Consider the following 19,948-nt stretch of genomic DNA (forward strand, 5'->3'; position numbering starts at 1 on the left):
CATATGTAGGTCCCCCTCAGTGCCTACTGATGCAAATTGAATTTTGAGACTAATCGGAAAACAACATGGCCGACAGGCAGCCATCTTGGATTTTGACAATTGAAGTTTGTTATCGCTATTTCTGAGAAAGCACTAAAGGGATCTTTCTCAAATTTCATATAAAGGTTCCTCTTGGTGCCTAGTTAGGCATATTGCATTTTGAGACCAATTGGAAAACAACATGGCCGACAGGCAGCCATCTTGGATTTTGCGATTGAAGTTTGTTATCGCTATTTCTGAGAAAGCACTAAAGGGATCTTTCTCAAATTTCATATAAAGGTTCCTCTTGGTGCCTAGTTAGGCATATTGCATTTTGAGACCAATTGGAAAACAACATGGCCGATAGGCAGCCATCTTGGATTTTGACAATTGAAGTTTGTTATCGCTATTTCTCAAAAACTAATGAAGGGATCTTTCTCAAATTTCATATGTAGGTTCCCCTCAGTGCCTAGTTATGCATATTGCATTTTGAGACTAATCGGAAAACAACATGGCCGACAGGCAGCCATCTTGGATTTTGACAATTGAAGTTTGTTATCGCTATTTCTCAGAAACTTATGAAGGGATCTTTCTGAAATTTCATATGTAGGTTTCCCTCGGTGCCTAGTTATGCATATTGCATTTTGAGACCAATCGGAAAACAACATGGCCGACAGGCAGCCATCTTGGATTTTGACAATTGAAGTTTGTTATCGCTATTTCTCAGAAAGTACTGAAGGGATCTTTCTCAAATTTCATATGTAGGTTTCCCTCAGTGCGTAGTTATGCATATTGCATTTTGAGACCAATCGAAAAACAACATGGCCGACAGGCAGCCATCTTGGATTTTGACAATTGAAGATTGTTATCGCTATTTATCAGAAATTGCTGAAAGGATCTTTCTGAATTTCATTTGTAGGTTGCCCTCTGTGCCTAGTTATGCATATTGGATTTTGAGACCAGTCAGAAAACAACCTGGCTGACAGGCAGCCATCTTGTATTTTGAAAATTGAAGTTTGTTATCGCTATTGTACAGAAGGTACTGAAGGGATTTTTCTCAAATTTCATATGTAGGTTCCCCATGGTCCCTGGTATTGCATTTTGGGACCAATCGGAAAACAACATGGCCGACAGACAGCCATTATCGCTAAATCTTAAATTTTATATATAGGTTCCCCTTGTTTGAAAAGTACTAGAGGGCTGTTTCTGAATATACACAGATTAGTATTATAAGACTTAGAGGAAGGGAAAAGTAGAGAAAAGATCAATCTGACATGGAACCTATAAAGATCATTCAATGGTGGGCGCCAAGATCCCTCTGGGATCTCTTGTTTCAATGTCAAAGGCATCAGATGTGTTAAAATCTTCTTATTAACTTAGAGGCCCAGAATTATGTATATTGGGCCAGTAGCATGCTTGCATGACCTAATCCACAATTTACAGTGTGATGTATCTAGCTATAACCAGCTGATTATAAAGCCTGATATTTGGAACAGGTGTGATACCTTATATTGTAACAGGCTAATTACAATTAGTGCCTGGAGCAGGTATGACATTTTATACTGTAACTGGCTGAATACAGCCTGTATGATGTCTGGAACAGGTATGACACCTTATATTGTAACTGACTGAATACAGCCTGTATGATGTCTGGAACAGGTATGACACCTTATACTGTAACTGACTGAATACAGCTTGTACGATGTCTGGAACAGGTATGGCATCTTATATTGTAACTGACTGAATACAGCCTGTATGATGTCTGGAACAGGTATGACATCTTATATTGTAACTGACTGAATACAGCCTGTATGATGTCTGGAACAGGTATGACATCTTATACTGTAACTGACTGAATAAAGCCTGTATGATGTCTGGAACAGGTATGACACCTTATACTGTAACTGACTGAATACAGCCTGTATGATGTCTGGAACAGGTATGACACCTTATACTGTAACTGACTGAATACAGCCTGTATGATGTCTGGAACAGGTATGACATCTTATACTGTAACTGACTGAATAAAGCCTGTATGATGTCTAGAACAGGTATGCCATCTTATACTGTAACTGACTGAATACAGCCTGTATGATGTCTGGAACAGGTATGACACCTTATATTGTAACTGACTGAATATAGCCTGTATGATGTCTGGAACAGGTATGACATCTTTTATTGTAACTGACTGAATACAGCCTGTATGATGTCTGGAACAGGTATGACATCTTATACTGTAACTGACTGAATAAAGCCTGTATGATGTCTGGAACAGGTATGACACCTTATACTGCCAATTTGACCAGGTTATGTTTTGATTAATATTATATCTGACTTTGGTGTCCTGAGACAGCACATTACTTTGTGCCTGGGGTGTATTTAGCTGTTATTGAAGATTAAATGGCTGATGGGACTCTTAAGACTGTGTTGATGGTATATGCTGTATATGAACTCTGTTTGGTAATCTTCTTAAAACATTTTGTAAGTGAGTGTATATAAGTTCAGCTGTGCTGTATTTTTTACCAAGGACAAACTGCAGCCATATAATATAAGACAAAAATAAAAAGACCACAAATAGTCTGATGAATATAGCTTTGGTTCCATTAGAATAAAGTCAGTTTCCACGCTAACGGTCAATATGACAGCTGAGTCAGTAATGGGACTGTATGATGTTTCAGTGTGCCTATTGTTTACCATTGTGTTGATAACTATAGCCTGGTCAGTGGTGCAGATTCCTGTTGATTTATTAACAATTATATATAGGAATTAAGAGAATCTGTTGATGGGAATGGTTTTTAGCTCACCAGCATCCTTGAATCCTTTACCTCCAGGTTACTACATGTATATAGTCTTATGCTCAAACAATTAAGATGAAGTTAAGTTCTCTCTAGATATTACAGTCAAAATCATAGATACTGAAAATGCAAACTATAGTGTTACATTTGGGTGAATATATGAATGGGGTGGAACATCATGATGCCATAATTATCCAACATGGCCGCCATGTCTTGTAATAGGCCAAGACCCTGCAGACTATAAAAGTGTTCTATTTATTATCAGATTTAGTTCACAGTGGTAGTGAACAGTGTTAGACTTGAAGGTCCATATATGTACATTACTTAACTTGAGTCATAAATAATCAGATGGCTTCTGACTGTATGAATTGGGGATTATAGTAACACAGTGTGACCTTTGATGACTTGTCAGTATTCTAGTTCAGACAGATATGGTGTGGTAATTAGTACAGATTATTGGTGTATTTAGGATAAACCCATTAAATTTGTCCTTACAGAATTATAACCAGACTCCATACAGACCTAACTATTACCATTACAAACGTTAGTTTTAACAGGGATTTTAATAGTACCAGACTTGTGTTTTGGATATAAGTCAGGAACATATGAATAGTAGCAGTGTGGGGTTCTATTTTGTAAAATTAATTTCTTATTCTGTTTTGGAGATTGGGTAGGTGACAATAGTACAGAGGATTTAAATGTATATCAAACAAAATACACAAAACTAGAAAGTAATACACATGCTAGGTGGAGCATTGTACTGAGCTGACAGCCCGTCACTAGAATCATATGTCTTTGTGGCATTTTACAGAGAAATACTTGTCAATGAATTCTTTAAAAGGTCTGTGATCGTTGTATGTTTGACTTTGTGATGTCTTGGCTACCAGACTGAAATCCTTTTCTATAGCCTCCTCTGGTGCTAGAAAAGTCTTACTGACCGCTCGTCTGGATATTACAGTTAATAGGTTTTAAAAAATGTCTGTCAAAATGACTGTTAGTGATTTACCTATTTTGCAATATGATGACATTTAGAAATTATCAAAATATACAATCTTTCCCAAATGAGAGGTAGACAAGGATAAAATATATATCAAAGAACACTCTCAAGCTTGAAAGGCAATGTGTATGATGTGTTTTGTGATTTCCTCTGTGTGTTAACACTCACTGTACTTCCTTTGTAACCCCATGTAAGATATGCTAAAGAAGCCCTGTGACATTGCCAATGTTACAGTGAAAGCATGTCCTTCCAATCAGATGACATCATTACTGGTGACACAAGAATACTTTCTCCAGAAGACAGAGCCAATTACAGTAATGGTATTATAAATGTCTGCAAGCTGCAGGCCATGATGGTGCTTTTTCTTCTCTTAAATGGCAGGTTGTCTAATTTGCTCAAAATTGTGATATATTAATTATCTTCCTCCACAAAACCATAAATTCTTACATCATGTCATTTACCTTGTAGTTTTGTGGAGAAGATGACTATATTGTGTTTGTAATGTAAATTACATTGACATAATAGTTATGTATAGAATTAGATAAGGGGAAATCTGTTGATATAAATTGAATACCCAAGGCCTCTTATTCTGATGTTAATTTGGTATCTGATTACAAAGTAATACACAAAAATTCAATTTGTGGAAAATAGCACAGCTTACCCTCTCCACAAAAAGTAAACAGAAAAGGAATGATCGAAATTCAAAACTGAGGAATGATTTTAATGATATCTCAGAAATGTTGTCTTTCTTGTATTCCTGCGTCTACCCATTGTCTGTGTAGTTAGTTGAGTATGACTAATATTGACCCAGTAGAGAGATAAATAAAGTAATAATGAGAATCAATTCCCACTGTTATAATGAACTGAAAATAGCCTTGTAGACCTCATTTAGGGACCATTAAATCCAGACAATGTTCCTATTTTTTAGGTGTATATTTCATCACCTTTTTGTTGAGAAGGCTGTATGTACTGGCAGACATTATTATTGGATAACTGTCATGCATATCTGGTGAGAATTTAGATTGATAGATTTCCTACTATAATTTCAATATCAGGTGGCACTAAAATTGATGAAATTTGAATAAGGAAATTGATTATTGGCTTGTTTCTATACACACCACATCAATATTGTCAATAAACAATTACCTGTGAGCTGATGACAGATAGACTACCCTCTACATGTACAGTCTTGCAAATTGTTTAAAATTATAATACATGTACATGTATTTGTGGAAAATATAAAAAAAAATGTTGAATTTGAGGGACCAATACATTAGAATATGTTTTCCTTCTACATTTCTGACATATGTAGATATATATGTATATACCTTCTTATTCCCATTGCAGTGAAATTATTATAAAGCCATTTTATATGACTTGATTTTCTGTAACTATATTATAAATGAAGTCAGTGGTTTAATGGGATATTGCCCTTGGGGACTATATAGTCCTATCAGGTTACACCATGGAAACAGTTGTGGTCTCCAACCTAGAACCTGACACAAGAAATTACTGAAGGTGATCCGAAGATATAGATTTGAATTTCCTGTCGTAGTTGTACCGAGAGAATATATATATATATAGTGGGATTATGTCGTAATGTCAAGATAGCAACATATGTCTCTCAAACCCACTTAACCAATTTCAGACAGCGACGGAGATGGCACATCTAGTTGTCAGAACTCATGGTCGGCCAGTGTGTCCAAGAATTTAAGAATAGGATGCAGGAGTTTCATTTAAGACCAAGACGTCCTTATGTTGGTCCGCCACTTAAGCAGAGACGACGCCAACATCGAATTCAGTGGCTCCTAGCTTGCACATCCATTAATCAGTTTTGTTTGGCCCATTGGAGACATGAATTGTTCACAGATGAGTCTCGCTTTAAGTTTTACAGGTCAGATGGCCGACAACAAGTCTGCTGACATTGTGATGAGCGATATTCTGAAAGCAACATAATTTCGGAGGAAGGTCCGTTATGGTATGGGCAGGGATATCGCAAGGCATGATAAAACAACTTGTGGTTATCCATAGTAATCTTACAGCAGTAAGATATCGGGATTGGGTCTTGAGACCACATGTTCTGCCACATTAACTTATGTTGTAGCAGGACAGCATGAGGCCATATGTTACTAGGGCTTGTTGTGACTTTCTGGCTCAAAACAATGTCCCAGATCTTGATCGGCCACCAAAGAGTCCATGGTCCTCAGTTGAACATTTGAGGGACAAGCTAGATAGTAGGTTTAGGAAGCGCTTCAACGTCCCATATAACATCTCTCAACTCACGCAGGCCCTTATTCAGCAGTGGAATGATATCCCTCAAAGGGCTATAAACAACTTGATGGGGTCAATATAAAGGAGAGTAAGAGAAGCGACTGATACCAGGGGTGGGCACACGCACTACTGATTTGGATCAGGAAATGGCGTTGGGTAGCCTTGTTTTAACGGTATTCATACAAACACCGTCTGATAGGACAACAAAAATCATTAAAATGTATTCAGTAATGATGAAATAATCGAGAACCCACACCATGAACACATCATTAAAGAATCATGTAAAATGATAACTATTGAAAATAAACTTGTGTTTCATTTTTCCGCTAGTATATATATATATAATCATTTGCTAGTGTATAGTTATATAGTGTGATTTTCACTCAATGGTAGTACTGTAGAATGTACAAACATTGAAAGACAGCTAGAAAATTTTGTAAAAACAAAACATAAATACTTCCAACAAATTTATGTAGTGTTATATAAAAAAAGAGACAAAAAAACACTTTATAAGAAAAGTAATGGATTCAACTGGTAGAAACAAGGAAATGAAATATTGTAATAATGTGGATGACCTCTACTTAAAAACTTGATTTGTATTGTTTTTGTTGTAGGTCTGGTACTACTACACCCAGGTCCATCTTATCGGCACGAAAACTGACAGCTTCACTAAAGTCTCTCAACACATACAGACAACCTTCTATAGGTAAGTTAGTCGATATCTCACATGACCCCCTCCTAACCCCGATCAACCTCCTCCTAACCAAATCAACCTATTAATTAAGTATCTCACCCCAATAAAAAGGTCAATAGAAATGATGTATTGATGAACTGAGGTGAACTAGGGTCCTGTTAAATGGTATAAATCCTGATGGACTACTGTTGGTAGTAAAAGATTGATTCCATAAACCAGAAACAGTGTTAGGTTCTGACAAAAAATAACATTCCATATAATTTTACTATCTACATCTCAAGCCAAAAGTGAGATCTCTTATTTCAGCTGTTTTACGAATTTTGCCATTCATAAGAAATAATTAAAGAAAGATAGATACTGACTTTATTAACTTACAGGAAAACCTCCTTAATTGAGTTACATGTTTAGCGCCAATACACGACTCCGCCTATTCACATGTTACTTACTTGTGTTATGTCCATGTCGGAAATTGCCAGAAAATGTCATGTAGTAGAGACATGTTAAACTGATAGGCACACTTACAATGTACAGTCTATGTAAATGATCTATCACACAAGCAATTTGTTTGTCGTTATCTTTTTTAACATCAGTATGTTGTTCCAATCTGTATTTTCATGAAACCAAATTCATCCAATACCCATGAGGTACGGGACCTCAGGTAAAAAATGTTCCAGTTGCATTGATAAGCAGTGACAATCTATCCTATATCCCTCACAAGGCCTACTACATTGAACTTATAATATTGTGCCAAAAATGTTGACTAGAAAAGATCCTCTCTGATGGGTTTAAAAATAGCAATGCACTTTTATAAAGGCTAACTAGATGAAGCAGCACCATTCTATAGGCTATAATACTAGCCCATGCTGTTTCTCGAAGTGTTTATCGTATAGCGGATCTAACGTAAATTGGCAGGTAACGTTTATTGAACAAGTCCTATAGATATAAACAGGCCTTTGGCTATTTATTATATAACCAAAGTAACATGCATATAAGTGAATCGTCAATGCTTTTCTTTTACAAAATTACAATTGACTAAATTAAGACACACCTTCTCAGGAGACTATAGATTGTGTACAACAGCATGAGTCAGGTCACATTTACATTCCTGAAGGTTTTTTGCATGTTTATTGTTAATGTGCCATATCATTTTTATTGAACATTATTATTATTATTATTGATAATATCACCATTTTGCTTGCATGACAAATGATCGACCCATCTGTATGATATTGGTATAGTTACAATACATACGAGATTCAATACCCTTTATACTAGTGTAAAACTAATTATCTCATATATCAGGTAAGGGTTATAAGGTTTTAACTATAATTATCTCATATATCAGGTAAGGGTTATAAGGTTTTAACTAATTATCTCATATATTAAGGTAAGGGTTATAAGGTTTTAACTAATTATCTCATATATTAAGGTAAGGGTTATAAGGTTTTGAAATCTATATATGTTGTTATTTTACAAATATGTTATTGTTAGATAACTAATTATCAATCACTTTTTCTAACATAGTTTACCATAATAAAAGTCATGTTTGAGTGGAGAATGTTCTGTATGAAATTCCATACAAATTTTGTTACTATGAGGAAAAAGGATAATCACGGCGTGGCGATCAATGTGTTGTGGCAGTCTGATATAAAATCTTTATCAACAGAAATCTCTCCATTGTTTACCTGTGACATTTTTACAAAGTGCATTTAATGTATTTTATCTTTATATATATATATGTAAATGTTGTCATTGTGAAATCATTAATAACCTTTTTTTCAGCTGATGGTAGCGAGTTGGATGATGAACAGAGCACCAGTACACATCCAACCATCAGTGCCAAGGTCACACGAAGGTCACCACCACAAGATGGTTCTGTTAGAACTGGATCAGCATCACCCCAGAGGTCAAGGACACAGCGCTTGGGCCCATCCTCAATCACAGGAAGCATTGAGGAGGAGCCAAGTGACCTTAACCAAGGTTGGAGAGGTAGTTCTGTAGGGACGTACCTCACAGGTACATCCGAGGCCCCAGATGTCTCCATCCCATCTAACCTTGGTGATGACAATTACTCAACGGAGCAGGGACACAGTCACTTATTGAAGGAACAAGGTGAAGGTCACTCAGAGATGGAACCAGGTGAAGGTCACTCACGGGACGAGGAAGGTGATGGGCATGATAAAAATGGTGTTGGGTTAGAACATCTGTCAGAGGGTAGTGATGGCTCTGACATAGAAATGTTGTATACTGCGGGTAATGGTGGTGTGGATGGTAGTGTAGATGTTGTGGATGGTGATGGTGTTGTATCTGTTGTCTCTCCTTTCCCAACCATGCAGCATGACAAATCTACACAGTTTGAGCAGCATGACAGTTCCTCCCCCTCCCCATATCCTGAACAATCTCTCTCGTGTGATCTCAAGGTGGCGGTGGACAATGCTTCTCCTTTAGAACATCCTCAACTCTCGGAGGACAAGAAACTTTCCTCGGCAGGCCCTGGTATAGACAGGCTGTCGGTTGCTGATGATGGGGGTGATGTGGAGTCCAGTATCACTGGGGTCAGTGAGGACACCACAGAACCTGTTACCATCAAAGTTGACATCAATACCCTTATTGCAGGCCCCATACCAGAGGAGGCCCCAAACATGGCTGGGTCAGAGACCAACTCCCACCAAGACACTGATAGAAACAATATTGATGGAGAAAATTCTGTCAAAATTCCAACTGAAATAAGTCTTATTGCCGGAGAAAATGTCGCAAAATCATCAGATGGATCCCTGCCTCAAACAAGGAGTTCAAGTAGGGGCAAAGGCTCTCCGAGATCTGTCACCACGCCAACCAAGGGAGGAAGTAGGCAGTCTTCAGCCAAGAGGGTGTCTTCAGGCAGGAAGTCACCAAAAAGGGAAGCCACTCCTGTGAAACTTTCTTCAAGACAGTCATCAGCAAAAAGTAATGCAGACATACAGATGTCTTCACATGAGATTGAGGTCAAAGATACAGAGACTTTGATTGCTATTGAAACAAAGGTTGCTGGAGATGTAGAGGATGTAGCCAGCATAGCTTCCTCTGTCCTAGTAGAACAGGACATTGTGTTGCCAGCGCAAGGTAGGTCACTCGATCAACATGTGTAGGCAGTCTGGTACATCATATGTGAAATAACTCGTGCAACAAATCTTTCATAGAATCCCCAATTGGTAAAAAAAATGTGAAAAGTTGGGAGGAATCAGCATTTTCCCTTTTCTTCATAATTCATATCTGTAGAGTAACATTTTGCACTTAATTCATTACATTCTAGCTGTTCTGTTGGCGATCCAGCTGTTTTGTTGGAGATGTTGAAATATGGGTATTTGGTTTAAGAACTAATATAGTGGTATGAACTAAAAATCTTTAAACTGAAAATAAGTGGTAATGGTGTTATGTTGATATAATTATGTGAATAATTCATGTTTCACAGTCCATGTTTATAAAGGTATTATTATATAGTTTTTAGATATCTGAAATACAGGTGTAGACGTCCCCTAATGTGTACCAGACAAGTACAAGTGAATAAAGTACATATCATGTTTACCTTGTTGGTTTTGAGTGTAAATAAAAAATGTTTGTTTAATGCCGGATACAACCAAACAAGTTCCCAATCTGCATGAATATTTTTGAGCATGATTGAGTTTTATTCCAGCTTGTTTTGCATAGTGTTGTCAGATTAGAACTCTCCCTGAGCATAACACCTCCCTATAGCTTTAAAGTTAGTCCTTTGTCCACATCCCCTAAACAAAATTGTAGCAGGAAATCCAATCACCTAAATATTGTGTTTGTGTACAGGCATGAACGCATGTTAATTTGTTTGTGTATTGCAAGAAATCAAGATTTATTTCTTTTTTATTGGAGTAATTCAAGGGGTTATAGATGAATGTGTTAATGATTGATCTGCTCAGGATATTTACAGTGGTGTTCTGACTGTTTCTGGTACATTAAGTTTATACTGAATAAAAATAACAATGCTAACCATCACAATTTAAATCCAGATTTGAAATTGATACATATTAAATTGCCCATTCAGATTCAATCATGTGTAAGTTATATCTGCATGCCACGCATGTCTGGAAGAATATGTTGAAGTAATAAACATCAGTTCCTAATTATATTAATCCTGACGTATTTGTTTGAGTTGTTTGCTGAAATTCATGTTTGGTATAATTTTCTATAAATCAAAATTATTAAATCAAGGTTTTAAAGGGACAAAAACTAGTAATTTACACTATGGAGTTCCATCAGAAATATTGGCCAATACCAGAGGAGAACTGTGTTTTAACACATTGTAACAGCTTTATATATTAATTAATCTTCTTTATATTTCATCTCCTGATCATTCCAGACGACACTGGGGATACAAACAATGGTAAGACACTCATTCTATTGGTAAATAAAAACTGTATATATACTGATAATAGTACATAAACTCTGTATATATATATATACTGATACTGGTACATAAATACTGTATATATACTGATACTAGTACATAAATACTGTATATATACTGATACTAGTACATAAACTCTGTATAAATATACTGAAACTAGTACATAAACTCTGTATATCTGTATATATATATATATTGATACTGGTACATAAATACTGTATATATACTGAAACTAGTACATAAATACTGTATATATATATACTGATACTGGTACATAAATACTGTATATATACTGAAACTAGTACATAAATACTGTATATATATTGATACTGGTACATAAATACTGTATATATACTGATACTAGTACATAAATACTGTATATATACTGAAACTAGTACATAAACACTGTATATATACTGATACTAGTACATAAACACTGTATATATACTGATACTAGTACATAAACACTGTATATATACTGATACTAGTACATAAACACTGTATATATACTGATACTAGTACATAAACACTGTATATATACTGATACTAGTACATAAATACTGATACTAAATACTGTATATATACTGATACTAGTACATAAATATTGATACTAAACACTGTATATGTACTGATACTAGTACATAAACACTGTATATATACTGATACTAGTACATAAATACTGTATATATACTGATACTGGTACATAAACACTGTATATATACTGATACTAGTACATAAATACTGTATATATACTGATACTGGTACATAAACACTGTATATATACTGATACTAGTACATAAACACTGTATAAGCTGCTCATCTGTTATTGTAACATAATGTGATGTCTTGTTTTGCAATATGGCTGGAGTGTTAATCTCCTTAACTGTCATTGACCATTTTCCTGTTTTCCTCACAAGGATCTATCAGTGAGTAGACCTTTTTGTGCAAAAAATAGCTGAGGTGGAAAATTGCCCAGGCTTTTCGGACATGTTCTTGCTATTTATAACACGAACAGATCAGCAATCTTTGCCACCAATCACGTGACATGTTACTTTAGACAACTGTATTGCATGCAGGCAATCAAAATGCTGGAAACAAACAATTGTTTGGCATCACTTTGTTTACAATATGGCAGACAAGTTACCACAACATTTTGCTACAATAAACGAAGAGTAATTACAAGATTTTTTGAAGAAAAAAGACTTGTTGATCACCCGAAAAAATACTTCAGGTGCAACAAAACTATTCCGGCCATATTAAAGTGCCAAATGTCAGTCTGCATGCCGACTTTGAAAACTTTAGTATAAACATGATTTGGTCAGGAACCTTTGGATTTTTTTTTATTCATTTGTTTTTGTAGGCCATATCACAAAACATTTATTGCCTTTTGTGTTCGGTGTAACCAAGACTATACGGACCTGATCAAGAGTTTCTTCACCTCGGCCTGCAGCCTCGAAGAAGAAACTCTTGAACAGGTCAATTATTGTATAATATAGACTCCATATATTCCTACCTGCCTGTTGGAAATTCTGTTGTATTTAAACCATTAATTATTAGTATAATAAACTTTGTTTATCTATCCACAGGTGAGACAGCAAGGTAAGTGATCTAATATGAAATCAAATCTTGAGTTTGATGCTCGGTATTCTAGGTAGTACCACAACATACTGATACGTTTATAGCAACATTACCAGATTAAACCTTAAACTTTCTTAAAACTTAAAATAAAATAAAATTTGAGACTTGTGTGTCATTAAATACCTGGACAAACATACACAACAGGCCTATTGCACAGATGTGAAAGAGTTATTGCCCTTGATGTCAATCTACATTATGTATTAGAAATTTCTAATCTTATTACATAATAAATTGTTTATTTTCTCATAGAAAAAGAACTGTTTCACTTAACATATACAAGTCTTGTTCGTGGTTTTTAGCTCACCTGGACCGAAGGTCCGGTGAGCTTATGCCATGGTGCGGCGTCCGTCATCCGTCAACATTTGCTTCAAATCGCTACTAGGCAGAAATTTAAAGTTCTTATTGGATTTTGACCAAATTTGGTCAGAAACATCCTTGGCGGAAGGGGATCAGCTTTTGCATAAATGGTGACTCTGACCCCCAAGGGGCCTGAGGGGCGGGGCCCAATAGGGGAAATTGAGGCAATTCCTTTAAATCGCTACTAGTCATAAAGTTATGAATGGATTTGAACCCAATTTGGTCAGAAACATCCTTTGGGGAAGGTGAACAGATTTTGCATAGTTGGTGACTCTGACCCCAGGGGGGGCCAAAGGGGTGGGGCCCCATAGGGGAAATTGAGGTAATTCCTTTAAATCGCTACTAGTCATAAAGTTATGAATGGATTTGAACCCAATTTGGTCAGATACAGTCTTAGGGGAAGGGAAACAGATTTTGCATAAATGGTGACTCTGACCCCTGACGGGCCAAATGGCCGGGGCCCCATAGGGGGAAAAGAAGTAATTCCTTCAAATCGCTACTAGTCATAAAGTTATGAATGGATTTGAACACAATTTGGTCAAAAACATCATTGGGGGAAGCGGAACAGATTGTGCATAAATGGTGACTCTGACCCCTGAGGGGCCAAAGGGGCAGGGCCCCATAGGGGAAAAAGAGGTAATTCCTTCAAATTGCTACTAGTCATAAAGTTATGAATGGATTTGAACCAAATTTGGTCAGAAACATCATTGGGGGAAGAGGAATAGATTTTGCATAAATGGTGTTTCTGACCCCTGAGGGGCCAAAGGGGTGGGGCCCATAGGGGAAATAGAGGTAATTTTTTAAATCGCTACTAGTAATAAAGTTATGAATGGATGTTCTAAAAACAATTCTTGAGGTCTTGACTTCGTTATTTCTTTAAAGCAGTTCGGATCCCCACACCATAACCATATATAGCATTGTTTGAGATTGACAAATAAAACGAATTGAACATGAACATGAACATTATTTTGACATTTTGTCTAATCCAACCAGGTGAGCGATACAGGCCCCATGGGCCTCTTGTTTTTAATAAAAATGGCATTATTTTGATATTAATCTATTTCAAGTTTGATTTTTGCTTACTAATAATAAGTTTATTTTTGTATGCAAAGGATTTTTTGTTAATTGACTTTTCAGAATTACCATACACTTGTTTAATTACTTTCAGTTTACCTGTGGATGGTGTAGCACAACCACTTCAACCCCAGTACACAGGTGAGTGTGACCTTTGCCACCCATAAAATAGTTTTTCAGTGGTCTCATTCATGTTTAAAACAGAGGGCTAATTAAGATAGCTGGTTGAATTAATACAAAGTCATGCTATCATCCTCAGAATTGGAAAAATATCTTGTGTCTACTTATGACATTTTTACCAGTATGTGACTTATTTAATAACTACATTCTTTCCTGACAATGACTGTCTCATCTCGTTGATCTTATATCTGATTTCAATACAATATTCTATTTTTAAATGATCGTTTCTAGGTAGCATGAATAAAGTAACCATATGTGCCCAGCATGTAGCTTAGTAAAAAGCTGTCTGATAGGATTTGATTATGATTGAGATAAAAAAAAAAATAAAAAAATAAAAAAAATTATAAATAAACCTCAATGCACAGGTTCCTTGGCCAGTGGAGAAGGATTTGTGATTCAAGACAATGTACCCCCAATTCCAGGTATGTTAGAACATTTTCCTGGGCGATAAAATTCCCAGCATTTAATATTATTCCTGCTGTATGCATAAATTTTGTAGGTCATTTAGAGGAGAGCAATTATGCACAAGATTTATTTTTTTAATGTTCTGCAGTAGAATATTAAGGACAGAAATCTTGTCAAGAAGATTAGAAGATTTGATAAAGGTAAATCTAGATAGGATAATCAGGGCAGATAACTGTAGACAGAATCTACTGGGAGGTAAATCTACATTGTGTCAAGACTGTGTCACAGAGGAGATAACCCTGTATACAGGATCTACATGAAGATAAATCTACACTGTAGAGTGCATCACCAGGGTAGATAACTCTGTAGTCAGGATCTACAGGAAGATAAATCTACACTGTAGACTACATCACAAGGGGAGATAACTCTGTCAACAGAATCTACATGAATATTATTCTATACTGTAGACTGTATCACCAGGGGAGAAAACTCTGTAGACAGAATCTAAATAAAATAAATCTACACTGTAGACTGTATCACCAGGGGAGATAACTCTGTAGACAGGATCTAAATAAAATAAATCTACACTGTAGACTGTATCACAAGGGGAGAAAACTCTGTAGACAGGATCTAAATAAAATAAATCTACACTGTAGACTGTATCACCAGGGGAGATAACTCTGTAGAAACGATCTACAGGAAGATAAATCTACACTGTAGACTGTGTCACCAGGGGAGATAACTCTGTAGACATAATCTAAATAAAATAAATCTACACTGTAGACTGTATCACCAGGGGAGATAACTCTGTAGACAGGATCTAAATAAAATAAATCTACACTGTAGACTGTATCACCAGGGGAGATAACTCTGTAGACAGAATCTACATGAATATAAATATACACTGTAGACTGCATCACCAGGGGAGATAACTCTGTCAACAGAATCTACATGAATGTTAATCTACACTGTAGACTGCATCACAAGGGAAGATAACTCTGTAGACATAATCTAAATAAGATAAATCCACACTGTAAACTGCATCATCAGGGGAGATAACTCTGTAGACAGAATCTAAATAAGATAAATATACACTGTAGACTGCATCATCAGGGAAGATAACTCTGTAGAAACGATCTACAGGAAGATAAATATACACTGTAGACTGTGTCACCAGGGGAGATAACTATGTAGACATAATCTAAATAAGATAAATCCACACTGTAGACTGTATCACCAGGGGAGATAACTCTGTAGACAGGATCTAAATAAAATAAATCTACACTGTAGACTGCATCATCAGGGGAGATAACTATGTAGAAAGGATCTAAATGAGATAAATATACACTGTAGACATGATAACCAGGGGAGATAACTCTGTGGACAGGATACAACCAGAGGAGATAACTGTGGATAGGATACAACCAGGGCAGATGGTAAGATTTCTTTGTCACATCTGATAGGAGGCAGATTTCTAAGAAACTAACTGATTTGCATTTTGCCATCTTTAAAAAAAGTTAACATACCAACTTACTTTTGTAGTAGCTACCCCTCGTTCATCTCGACCAGTGTCGAGGACCAGCTCTAGGCCAGCCTCTCAAAAAACAGGACAGCTACCTCTAGGTATGTACACGTATCTGGCTATATATTTCCACAGATTTAGTTTCACTTCCAAATTAGAAATATTAAATAGCCCTAGTTGTTCTATAAAGTCACATTTAAAACTTAACAGCAAGTTAACACAAAACTTATACATATAATATATACTTTCAAAAATGTGAAAAATGTGTAATGGAATAGAAAATTACAATCCCAATATCAGAAATCAAAAAAAAATCTTTATTTAGAAAAAAATAATTGTTAATGATTTTGGCTTTGAATAACTGAGCCCTGACAGTAAATTAATTAGGAATTAATAATTTATTGTATTGTACAGAATTCTTGCTCTGACATAAAAAGGTTTTTTTAACAATTATTGTAAGTACATTTTACATACTGGTAGTTTTATAAATTGACGGTAATGTCATATGATAATGATATATGTTTTACCTTACTATATACATACATAACTTGCTTACTTGCAGCAGAAGAACCTATAATAGTGTCACCAAAGACCACTGGACCACAGGAGCAAAATGTGGAGCAAACTGGGACACAAAAACAAGACAAGAAAATTGAGCAGAAAGTGGAACATAAGATACCTGATACTGCTGGCCTAGCTGTGGGCAATAAGGAGGAGACCAAGCCTAAACCTCCTGAAGGGGGAAGGAAGGGGGTAAGTAAGGTGGAGACCAAGCCTAAACCTCCTGAAGGGGGAAGGAAGGGGGTAAGTAAGGTGGAGACCAAGCCTAAACCTCCTGAAGGGGGAAGGAAGGGGGTAAGTAAGGTGGAGACCAAGCCTAAACCTCCTGAAGGGGGAAGGAAGGGGGTAAGTAAGGTGGAGACCAAGCCTAAACCTCCTGAAGGGGGAAGGAAGGGGGTAAGTAAGGAGGACACCAAACCTACACTTCCTGAAGGGGGAAAGAAGGGGGTAAGTAAGGAGGACACCAAACCTAAACCTCCTGAAGGGGGAAAGAAGGGGGTAAGTAAGGAGGACACCAAACCTAAACCTCCTGAAGGGGGAAAGAAGGGGGTAAGTAAGGTGGAGACCAAACCTATACTTCCTGAAGGGGGAAGGAAGGGGGTAAGTAAGGAAACCAAACCTAAACCTCCTGAAGGGGAAGGAAGGGGGTAAGTAAGGAGGACACCAAACCTAAACCCCCTGAAGGGGAAGGAAGGGGGTTAGTAAGGAGGACACCAAACCTAAACCCCCTGAAGGGGAAGGAAGGGGGTAAGTAAGGTGGAGACCAAGCCTAAACCTCCTGAAGGGGGAAAGAAGGGGGTAAGTAAGATGGAGACCAAGCCTAAACCTCCTGAAGGGGGAAGGAAGGGGGTTAGTAAGGTGGAGACCAAGCCTTAACCTCCTGAAGATGGAAGGAAGGGGGTAAGTAAGGTGGAGACCAAGCCTAAACCTCCTGAAGGGGGAAGGAAGGGGGTAAGTAAGGTGGAGACCAAGCCTAAACCTCCTGAAAGGGGAAAGAAGGGGGTAAGTAAGGAGGACACCAAACCTGAACCTCCTGAAGGGGGAAAGAAGGGGGTAAGTAAGGAGGACACCAAACCTAAACCTCCTGAAGGGGGAAAGAAGGGGGTAAGTAAGGTGGAGACCAAACCTATACTTCCTGAAGGGGGAAGGAAGGGGGTAAGTAAGGAGGACACCAAACCTAAACCTCCTGAAGGGGGAAGGAAGGGGGTTAGTAAGGAGGACACCAAACCTAAACCCCCTGAAGGGGACAGGAGGGGGGTTAGTAAGGAGGACACCAAACCTAAACCCCATGAAGGGGAAGGAAGGGGGTAAGTAAGGTGGAGACCAAGCCTAAACCTCCTGAAGGGGGAAAAAAGGGGGTAAGTAAGGTGGAGACCAAGCCTAAACCTCCTGAAGGGGGAAGGAAGGGGGTAAGTAAGGTGGACACCAAGCCTAAACCTCCTGAAGGGGGAAGGAAGGGGGTAAGTAAGGAGGACACCAAACCTAAACCTCCTGAAGGGGGAAGGAAGGGGGTTAGTAAGGAGGACACCAAACCTAAACCCCCTGAAGGGGACAGGAGGGGGGTTAGTAAGGAAACCAAACCTACACTTCCTGAAGAGGGAAAGAATGGGGTAAGTAAGGAAACCAAAGCTAAACCTTCTGAAGGGGACAGGAAGGGGGTTAGTAAGGAGGCTACTTGCTCCCAAACTTGAATACTAAACTTTAACACCATATTGCTATGATATTCTTATACACTGTGTGCTAGGAGGATGTTCACATAATCTGTTCCTATGGTAGTTTGTGGTTTAGTTTTCATTTCATTTCTGGGAGTTATGTCCCTTTGATGATTCCCTTGTGCATTGTATAATTATTGTGTTATTTGGAAATGGATGACATTCAGTAAGTCAAGATTGACATACATGTACATTTTTAATTACAAATAATGTAATAATAGTATATTTAATATTGTTGTATTATGATTGTAGATGATATCATATACATAATATAATACTTACCAGAATGACAGCAAATCAAATCATTTCAAAGAAATCTTACACAAGCTTTTTTAATACAATCAAGTTTATTTTTTCTGTTATAGCAACAACGCCGGGGCCACTTACCTCGAGGTAAGAAGGCTAAGAAAGATGTTACCAAGGCAATTGACATCTCTTCTGTACAGCCGGACGAGGAGGAGAAACCGAAGGTAAGGTCCCTTACCACACTTGTAATTGTAAATTATAGGAGTATGGAAGTTATTACTGGTAAGACATGTAAAGCGACTTATCTGTACACTGTAGCTATACACATCCTGATTTGCTTAAATTTTGGAGAATAGCAAATTTTTGGGACCAATACACTGGTCCTATGATAGATATATTTTTGTACAGGTGTTCATTATTTCTAAATTCTTTTTACTGTATTAATAACTAACTGTACAATAGATGGTACATAAAATTCAATGACATTGCAGCTTAAATTATCTTTCATTAAAATATAATATATATATTGTGTATTAATACCTCCCACTTAGTAAAGGGATATAAACAGTAATCCTCCCACTTAGTAAAGGGAGATAAACAGTAACGATCACTGAAAAACAAAAATTATTCATTCTATAAAAGTGATATTTTTCACTAGTGAAAAATATCACTTTTGCTGATTTGACCAATCAAATTAATGATTAGAAAATACCAAAATAATTGACCAATCAGAAAGGACGACATATATGTCAGCACCTGGACAGGGGGAACTACTTTTTTTGTTTACATTAGGCCTAGTTAGCATACAGGGTAGGTTTTTCATTGATAAAAAATGTAATAAACAGAATATCTAACTGTCTTCAGTAATACCAAATATATTTCACTCGTGTGGCTAATATTTTGATATTTTTCACTCGTGCTGCGCCACTCGTGAAATATATTTGGTATTACTGAAGACACTGTTAGATATCCTCTATATCTTCCCACTTAGTAAAGAGAGATAAACAGTAATGATCACTTTGTGTATCCTCCCACTTAGTAAAGGGAGATAAAAAGATATC

The 19,948-nt window shown here is 36.9% G+C and overlaps 1 protein-coding gene across 9 annotated transcripts in view; it reads left to right on the top strand.

The window, feature by feature from the left end:
- The window catches only part of LOC117328017 (ABC transporter F family member 4-like), a 70,022-nt gene that overhangs the window by 20,921 nt on the left and 29,153 nt on the right, over positions 1 to 19,948 (top strand). For 3 of the 9 annotated variants that reach the window (XR_004532783.1, XM_033885321.1, XM_033885325.1), the window contains exons 5-13: positions 6,696 to 6,787; positions 8,558 to 9,877; positions 11,145 to 11,168; positions 12,779 to 12,791; positions 14,356 to 14,402; positions 14,807 to 14,863; positions 16,389 to 16,469; positions 16,931 to 17,121; positions 19,007 to 19,111. Coding sequence is in view for 8 of the 9 variants with exons in the window: in XM_033885321.1 (XP_033741212.1) it covers positions 8,905 to 9,877; positions 11,145 to 11,168; positions 12,779 to 12,791; positions 14,356 to 14,402; positions 14,807 to 14,863; positions 16,389 to 16,469; positions 16,931 to 17,121; positions 19,007 to 19,111 (1,491 nt within the window). In the remaining variant the exon portion in view is untranslated. The remainder of the gene's footprint in view (positions 1 to 6,695; positions 6,788 to 8,557; positions 9,878 to 11,144; positions 11,169 to 12,778; positions 12,792 to 14,355; positions 14,403 to 14,806; positions 14,864 to 16,388; positions 16,470 to 16,930; positions 17,122 to 19,006; positions 19,112 to 19,948) is intronic. The other 6 variants (XM_033885326.1, XM_033885327.1, XM_033885324.1 and 3 more) reach the window with 6 other exon arrangements.

This window comes from Pecten maximus, chromosome 5 (assembly GCF_902652985.1).
Source record: "Pecten maximus chromosome 5, xPecMax1.1, whole genome shotgun sequence".
Classification (NCBI taxonomy): Eukaryota; Metazoa; Mollusca; class Bivalvia; order Pectinida; family Pectinidae; genus Pecten; species Pecten maximus.